General features: G+C 36.2%; 1 protein-coding gene across 2 annotated transcripts; it reads right to left on the bottom strand.

Annotated features, from left to right (window-relative positions):
• Window positions 1-597: 597 nt before the first annotated feature.
• Window positions 598-8371, bottom strand: taf8 (TATA-box binding protein associated factor 8). 2 transcript variants are annotated; one of them, XM_012962749.1, is made up of 9 exons: window positions 8195-8371; window positions 5750-5876; window positions 4738-4894; window positions 4125-4223; window positions 3953-4015; window positions 3547-3671; window positions 2945-3092; window positions 2029-2171; window positions 598-1069 (listed from the first exon to the last, which is right to left on the bottom strand). In XM_012962749.1, the coding sequence occupies exons 2-9, from the start codon at window positions 5762-5764 to the stop codon at window positions 938-940; spliced, it is 882 nt and encodes a 293-aa protein (XP_012818203.1). In that variant the 5' UTR covers window positions 5765-5876; window positions 8195-8371; the 3' UTR covers window positions 598-937. The 2 variants fall into 2 exon arrangements, with proteins under 2 accessions (XP_012818203.1, NP_001016717.1); NM_001016717.2 differs by having other exon boundaries at window positions 8195-8237.
• Between the last annotated feature and the right edge of the window lie 283 nt (window positions 8372-8654).

The raw sequence follows: 8654 nt of genomic DNA on the forward strand, positions 1-8654 counted from the left end.
AGATTGTAAGCTCTACGGGGCAGAGGCCTCCATCCTCTTGTGTCGTTGACTCTTAACTTATTGCAACTGTATCTTGTATTTATTGTTATACTTTGTATTTATCTATTATTATCCTAATAATCCCGTTGGTATTACTGTATTCTACTGTACAGCGATGCGTACATAAGTAGCGATTTATAAATAAAGATATACATACATACATACATGATTGCATCCATAAACAAAAAAAGGCTATGTATCATGCTGACCCACCTACTCTCTTTCCTTTCCACTTACCTAACACTCAATCTATTGTTTATTTTAGTAATTGAATTGCTTTTGGTACAGACATACTAATTTGTCTGCGCTCAGCAAATCAAAGACATTTTCAAAACTGTTTTAAGATCAATCTCTTGTATTAGGTGTATGCATAATATACTTACCAGCCAATCTTATTTTACTACCAAATTGCATACTTAATTAATACTGCAGAAACAAAAGCACATTTACTGCTTTTCATCTATACATTTGGCTTATATTCTAAAATAGCAATAAGTGTGTAAACATTACGTGTATTGTGCACAAAACTAAGCAAAACAAACAAAAAAATACCCTTCATATTTTCAAAAATCTTTTATTATGAAACACCTCATGAGGGACAGTATCTGTGTCCTCAAATCAGGGTATTAAATGAAAAGATATATATTATATCAGGGTATGAAATGAAAGATATATATCCCTATTCAAGGATCCTTATAAGGTTCAAACATTGCATGTCAAGACTCAAATTAAAGTTGCCCATATGGACTCTTAACTTTTCCTGTAATCAACAATACAGAGCAGCCAACTTTAATAAAATTTCAATATCAACATCCTTTTCAAGCTCTGGTAAATGGAGTCACTAATGTCCAGTTAAATATTCTGTAGTTTTTCATTCAGAATCTCAGGGTTGGCTACTCTATTTCTTACGCCTCAGCTTAGGTTTTTTCACAGGTCGTAGATAGGGATTATCTATAAGTGTTTCCTCTCCACCCTTCATTGAATTCTGCTGTAAAACAGATGAATTTTCTTTCTCCATGCCCACCTCGTCCTTGGGAGTTAAAAATAAAATAGGAAGTTAAGCAATAAAATATCAAAATATACCAGGGAAAGGGCACTGGGATGAATTAAGGTCAACAAAAGGGTGAAGCATTCTAAAGCATGTAGTGGATGGCTGAGCAGAAAACAGGTTGAGGAAAGAATGAATAAAGTAGTTAAAGGAGACATATAGCATAAGTGTAACCCCCCCTAAGCTTGGTGACAATAATGAATAATATATTTTTCACTCAGGGGAAAAAAATGCTCATTATCTTTTAAAAGATAATTTATCGGAGCTCTCTCTATATATATATATATATCTGCTCAATTAAGGGGTGGGCATGTTCTAATGGTTCCTGCCATAAGCAGGATGGGGGTGGGGTAGCAAATCACAGCCCTCTAGTCACAGTAGCAAAGACAGGCTTTAGTTCCCTATCAGGTCTACCTAGCTTCTAATTCTTATTATACAGTGCAGTGTGCTAAGTGCCAACAGTTCCTCTGTACAGCCTGGGAAAGGAGTCAGCAGGAAGTGAAAGAGATGAGTGGGACTAGTAGGGATCTGCATTACATTTTTAATAAATCAGCCAAAGCATATCTTTTTTAATGCAGATTCCTTCTATGTTTTTACACAATATGTCTCCTTTAAATAAGGACTACAACAGTATCCAAACATTGTATCCAAGGCTATTGTGATACTAAAATCTATAGTTAGTATTGATGTTGGTTTATGTATGTGAGTGTATATGGTCAGTATATGGTATGTGGTCAGTATAGATTTGTGTGTGCTGGGTTTACTTGGAAGGGTTGAAATTGATGGACTCTGGTCTTTTTTCAACCCTATGGAACTATGAGTAAATTAAGTTAGATAAACAAACATAGGAAACATAACAGTAAAATATAAAGGCAAAGCAGTAAGTTGCATGCGGAATGATAAATATAGGACATAACAAACTCAAGTTTCTCTCCATATACCCCTTGCAGATGCATAGACAGGTTCTCTGCGTCAGTCTGATCATCTTGCTCTGAGGAATCAGTCTCCTCTACTTGCTGCAATTCTAGTTCTGATGGGAGGAGGGCATTCAGATAAGGTATTGAGAGTGGACGTGCTGCAATCACTGGCAAACGAAAAAAAAAAAGCCTCAGTTTTAAATTTAACAAAAACAATATTCTGGATGAGGTACAATAAATCACAGAGGGAGAAAAGAAAAACATATCAGTAAGGAACAAAAGAATGTTCCTGACAAAGTAAGGTAAAATAATATATCTGACTGGGAAGCCAATTAAACATCATATGGAAAATAGGTCTTCCATAATATCTAATAGGAAAAATATTAGTAACAAGCTTAAGTGTATCTTTAAAGACAATATAATATAGCATTACAATATATGCTGGCTTTTTAAAAATAACAGATATACAGTCATATGAAAAGGTTTGGGAACCCCTCTTAATTATTTGGAGTTTTGTTTATCATTAGCTGAGCTTTCAAAGTATCAACATCCTTTTAATATTTAACATGTCTTCTGGAAACGGTAGTATTGGATTAACAGAAAATATGCATCATAACCTGCATATGAAGTTCAAGGCTTAACAAGCTGATTCAACCAATTTGGTGTTGCCAGTAATCAGTATTGAGCAGTTACATGCATTCAAATTATCAGAATTACAGGGGTACCCACATTTTTGCACAGCCAGTTTTTCACATTTGATTTAATTTCATACAACTAAATACTGCTTCACTAAAAATATTTGTTCAGAAAACACCCCATTTCCTGAGAAATTAAATACAAACCACTGTTATCTTTTCTGTTGAAAGTGGAGTAAATTATTATGCAGGCTAAGAGGGGGTTCCCAAACTTTTTTTATATGACTGTAATACAATTAACTCACACGGAAAGGTGCTTGTGTCATCTTTGAACAAACTCTGTGTCTCGCCTGTTTTAGCCATAAATCGGGTGAGGGCCCTTTCCACATCTCTACGCTGTGATGCTGCCTTCTCACGCAAGACTTGGTAATCACATACTGGTTCACGATAAGTCTAAGGAGAGGACTTTAATGCAGATAAACAAAATAATACATAGCATAGAACCCATTCAGAAGTCCTGAGGATCCCTTCATTAAAAGCAGTAGCAAACCATTTCCCTACAGGATTTACTGCTACCGTCATAGTAAAATCGCTGTGACCCTATAATAATTATTTTGCCTGCCTTTCCTTTTATCACAGCGATTAAGAGTTGTGCCTTCTTACAAGCAGTAGAAGGCTGCAACCAGCTGAAGTTACAAAAGCCACCTTGTTTCTCACTTCTCATTAAAAGGAAGTACACCTTCTAAGGGTAATATCACACCATGTGTTCTCTGCTTGCAGTATTACTATGATAATGTACATTCTATAGTAAGTCAATCAAGAAAGTAAGGCAATATATTTATTACTTTGTTCCTATGCAACATTCAGTACATAAACATACATTTATCTCAAAGAAAAACAACCTTACCGGTGTCTTAATGTATGTATGGGGATCTGGAAACTCGGGAAAATGGCTTGGAATATGAGCAGGGTGTTGCTTGTTCTGTCCTGCACTCAGAGCTTTAGGAACCACAGGATTGTTTGTCACAGGTGCTGCAAGAAAGAGAACTGTTAGAGAATAATTGGCTAAAATATGGACAAAACTGAAGCAGTCATGAGTAAACAGTGTGTATTTATGAATATTGTATTTATATAAATAATGTAAATGCAGTAAGGGCAGTTTCAGTGCCCTTACACAAGTGTTTCATGACACTTGTCACTTAATATGTTTTTTATGTAGTCCTGTGTTGTGCTAAACATTGTTTTTTTTTATACATTAGACAATGTATAGAGACAATAATTCAATATTCATATCAGGCACTTGCACAACCTACGTGCTGTTATCACCATCCTCTGGGACCGCTTGGCATAGGCAGGCAAACTTTCTACATTAAACCCTACAAAAAGAAACAGTGATGAATAACAATGCAAATAAATGTAATAACTGTAATGTAATAAATATAAATAACTTCTCCTTTCCTCTTTTCAACAATGTGCCTCTCTTACCCATTTCTATCAGAGTAACTACAATGTCTGGCAGCGTGGGCTGTGTCCGTGCAGTGTGTTCACAGTATGACTTGGCACTTCGTCCAATCTCTGACAGATCTAAGGTGGGGAGAAGCGAAATGAAAGGACAACTTATATGCAAATGAACAACATAAAAAATGCAAGTGATTAGAACATCATTAGAGAAGATCTTGGAGGAACCTGTCTTACATAAACCTTACACATTTAGTTTAGTATACTTTATGGCAAAGAAGGTTTAGAAAGAAGATTATAGATGCCTATTATTCTGGGAAGGGATTTCAAAAGACTGCCAAACAATTGGACAATCCTAACTTTCCTAAGGAAAGTTATCCACAAGTGGTGAATATTTCACAACTTGCCCACGGGCCAGGCTCTTCCAGCAAGTTCAGTCCGAGAGCAAAATGCAAGATGCTGAAAGTAGTCTCTAAGAGCCCCAGAATTCATAACATGACCTACAAGTATCTCTCACCACCACTGATGTCACAGTACAAGTGGAATGTGGTTTAATGTACAATTGCAATTAACAAGCGCGCAGTATATGCATTATTACACATTTAAAAAACACACATGTATAAAAGGCCGTCATACTTACAGCTCTGTAGCATTTCAGTTAAACTTTCTACAGCTGCTTTCTCTGCACTTTCAAATCCAGCCTCTGTGAGCAGGGAACTAACTACCACCTGCAGTGTCCTTCGTCTCGCCAACATGTAATTATCGGCAGGGGTGGAAGTCCCACGTGCACAAGACCTCTGGGGACATAAATAAAGAGGACTGATTAGAGTGAGAAACTTGAGGGCTTATTATTCCATAATGAGCCCTTATAAATGCATAAAAAAAACCACAAAAAGCCTTTTTCTAAATTATTCCATGCTAATTTTATTCAAACTGCAAAATTTACTGAAGCAATGGTTTGAACCAATCTAAAAGCCCAAGTAATAAGAAACACAAAAGAAATTCTTGAAGTTTCCCAATATGTCTTTATCTAAGTTTTAGCATCTTGAATCTGTGCACAAACAGAGATTCTTTGCCTTGTGTGTTTGTAGCTACTTAGTTGGCAGTAAAAGAAGATACAGGCATCTTTCTACCTAAAGTCCTAGGGTTCCCTTTCTCTTAACAGGAGACTAGAATATTACTGCATCATAGGCTGTTATCAGGGCTTGACCCGCTTATACAACCCTACTGTAGATGTACCGGTATATAAAAATGCATATAATTTTTGCACAATTATTCCCTTCTTCTAAATCCCAGGATACTTCAATGCCGTAGCCTGTAGACAGTACACATTACCGTTATATTATAACAAAGAAAAATCAGATATAAAAAAATAAAATTATTGGCTTAAAATGGGAGATGGCCTTTCCATAACTGGGGGGCTTTCTGCTGGCATAACAACATACAATGAAATTTAACTGGTAGCTAAATATTTTGAGATTTTATTATGCAAAAATTATTTGCAGCACAGATAGGAGATAAAATCATTATACAGTGTTCCTTGGTTACCCATGGTAAAAGAGATTAAAAAATCCTAAATTACAAACATTAAGTAGCGCCTGCACGTGCAGTATTTAAAATAACAAACTTTATTAAACACAAATTGCACTTACAATTGTAGGAAACATAAAAAGCGTTTCTGTATTATATACAACTTCTAGCACCTCAGTACAGGAGACAGTCTTTTTGACTGCAGCTTGATTTCTAAAAGAGCTGGAACAAAAACTTTTCCCTTTGTACCTAAGTAAATTAGAGACAAAAATGACATGTTAATGACATGTTCTAAAACACCTCAAACACACAAAATGTTAGCAGCCAGCTGAGACCTACAAACAGGCCAGAGAAAGACCTGAAAAATACCAACTAACAGCCCAACTCCATGCAGAAAGAGGTGGACAGAAAATGTAAATTTACTGACAGATAAGCTTGTTAATGTAAAAAATACATATGCCCTTTTTTATTATTGTTGCCCCCACACAAACGTTCTTGATGTGATTGTGCTTGGAGAATGGGAGTAACATTTCAATACAATAGAAAACTTGGAAATAGAAAAGTTGGTGTAAAGTGCAACAAAAAAATATTATATATAAAACTGGGCCATTGAATATTTTAGTTTAAACACATTTCAATAAATATTAGATATGTTATACCAAACTAAGCAAAAATATTTAATAGCACAAAGTTTGGGAGTATAATACAGATTTTGCAAGGTTACATTGGCATAGTCAAAACTCCATTAATAACAGCAAAAGCATAAACCAGTACAATTGGCATACATTGAAAGGTATGGCTGAAGACAACCAGGGGCCTTAAATCAAAAATGGGATGATTAAAGGAACAGCTTTCTTTACTGATCAGTAACTCCTATAAAATACACAACACAAGAACATTTGTTACAAACGGGCATACCCTTTTGCACACAAGAACCGCAGGACCACCATCTTGATCCAAAGGGAGCACTTGCCTTCTCCATTAAAGCAGTTTATATTAACTTTTAGTATGACTTAAGCAACATTCCGAGCTAATTTGCTATTGGTCATATTTTTAAGGTTTAGAAAATTTTAACCTCACACAACAAATTTTTTTGGTTGCTTGAGTTAGTGAACTGCCTCTTTCTGCAGCAACTGAGACCTTCCAAGACATTACCATTGTCATACTTCACATGTGAATAAGCAAAGTTGAGTGACATACATTATGATACTTTATGACTACATATCATATCCCAGGGCCTCCTGAATGGGACTCACAGAGTTTGGTCTAGACTTGGCTCCCTGCCTCAGAGCTGTACAACTATACTCCTAAGACTGCATACTTCCATTGTTTTCCATAAATATGGATTTATGTAGCTTAGTTATGTATACAAGTAACGGTCTAGTACAAGTTTTTATTATAGAGAAAGATCATATGTTTTTTTAATTACAGCTATGGAACCTGTTATCCAGAATGCTCGGTCTGGTGTTTTATGGACAAGGGGTCTTTGCTTAATTTGGACCGCTATACCTTAAGCTTACTAAAAAATAATTTAGACATGAAATAAACCCAATAGGTTTGTTTTACCTCCAATAAGGATATCTTAGCTGGGATCAAGTACGTAATTTGGTGCTGACTACATAACTTTCCAGATAAGGTTTCCCATACCTATATACATACTTACATACACTGAAATCTAACTGGTATCTGAATGTTTTCAGTTTTATTATGCAAAATTTAATTGCAGTACAGATAGTAAACAAGATATTATAAAGTGTTCCTTTGTACCCAAGCCAGAAGAGATGAACCAATCCTAAATTCCAAACAAAGTAGAGCCTCTGCATGCTGCATTTAAAAAATAAATAGAAACTTTATTAAAGACAACGTGGACTGAGATCATACAACAGGGAATGAGATAGTAAAGCTATCATAGCTCCCCTATCCATTTTAGGGGAAATGGAAAAATCCTAAATTAAAGCAGATAAGTACAATATCCAATTGGCATTGTTTGCAAATTGCATATATCATACGTTCCATGTAATGTAGCAGTGAAAGGTCACATAGAAAGCTTAAGGGACATTCCCCCCAAAAAAATTCGTAGGAACATTGTGCTTGTTATTTCCATGCAGCACTGGCAGAGGAGGCAAACTAGACAGTGCAGCAGAGAAATGGACCAAATGTTCGTGACACTGAAGCAGCCCCCCATCTAGATCTGCCCACTAGTGACTAGCTACTTGACTTTTGCATGGAGATTTGTTGCATTAGAATGTGCCTTCGGCGAGCCAGAGAGGAGACAAATGGCAGAAGATAGGGGAATGGAATTACTTGTGTGGTTTTTGGTCATTTTTACTTGTTTGGTGGCACATATGTGACGTATTTAAGCCATATTCCATGCCGATCTCTGAAGCTCTAAATTAATAACATAATTCTGAAGGCTCTACTAGTTAATACATCATCAGACAGTTTATTGTATGTTTATACATTTAACATATCCACCCATTAAACTTAAAATAAATCCGCCACAGTGTCTTTATTGTAAAAAGCCCCTAAACTGGTATAAAAACATTTCAAACGTTTACTCGCATTACCATTACGAGCGTATCAAATAAAGTTCCACAGGGCAGCCATCTTCCCTTTTCTTTTCAGCGCTACCATGTAAATATCGCCATTAAAAAGAAAAAAAATAACAAAAGGAGTCATCCAATCCGAAGGCACGGCGATTGTTGCCCTGCGCTTTCCTTTCTGTCTTCATGCGTATGCGACGTCGTCGCGTACGCATTAACGTTAAACGTAATCGCCGATCACGTGACATCGCCGATCAATACAATCGCCAGGAGCTTCGCTTCCTGTCGTCTATAACATACCTAAAACCTCAGTTGCGCACACAAATTCTACAAATATTACATCGTAAGTATCTAAGGGGCGCCTAAATCATCTAAATACATGTCAAAAGTCATCTACCCTTAAGCCTCATGTGGACACTTTTGCGAACATGTATTATAAGGTTATAAGATCCCCTCAGCTTACAAATGCCTCACGAACTAACGT

Source organism: Xenopus tropicalis, chromosome 2 (genome assembly GCF_000004195.4).
Source record: "Xenopus tropicalis strain Nigerian chromosome 2, UCB_Xtro_10.0, whole genome shotgun sequence".
Classification (NCBI taxonomy): Eukaryota; Metazoa; Chordata; class Amphibia; order Anura; family Pipidae; genus Xenopus; species Xenopus tropicalis.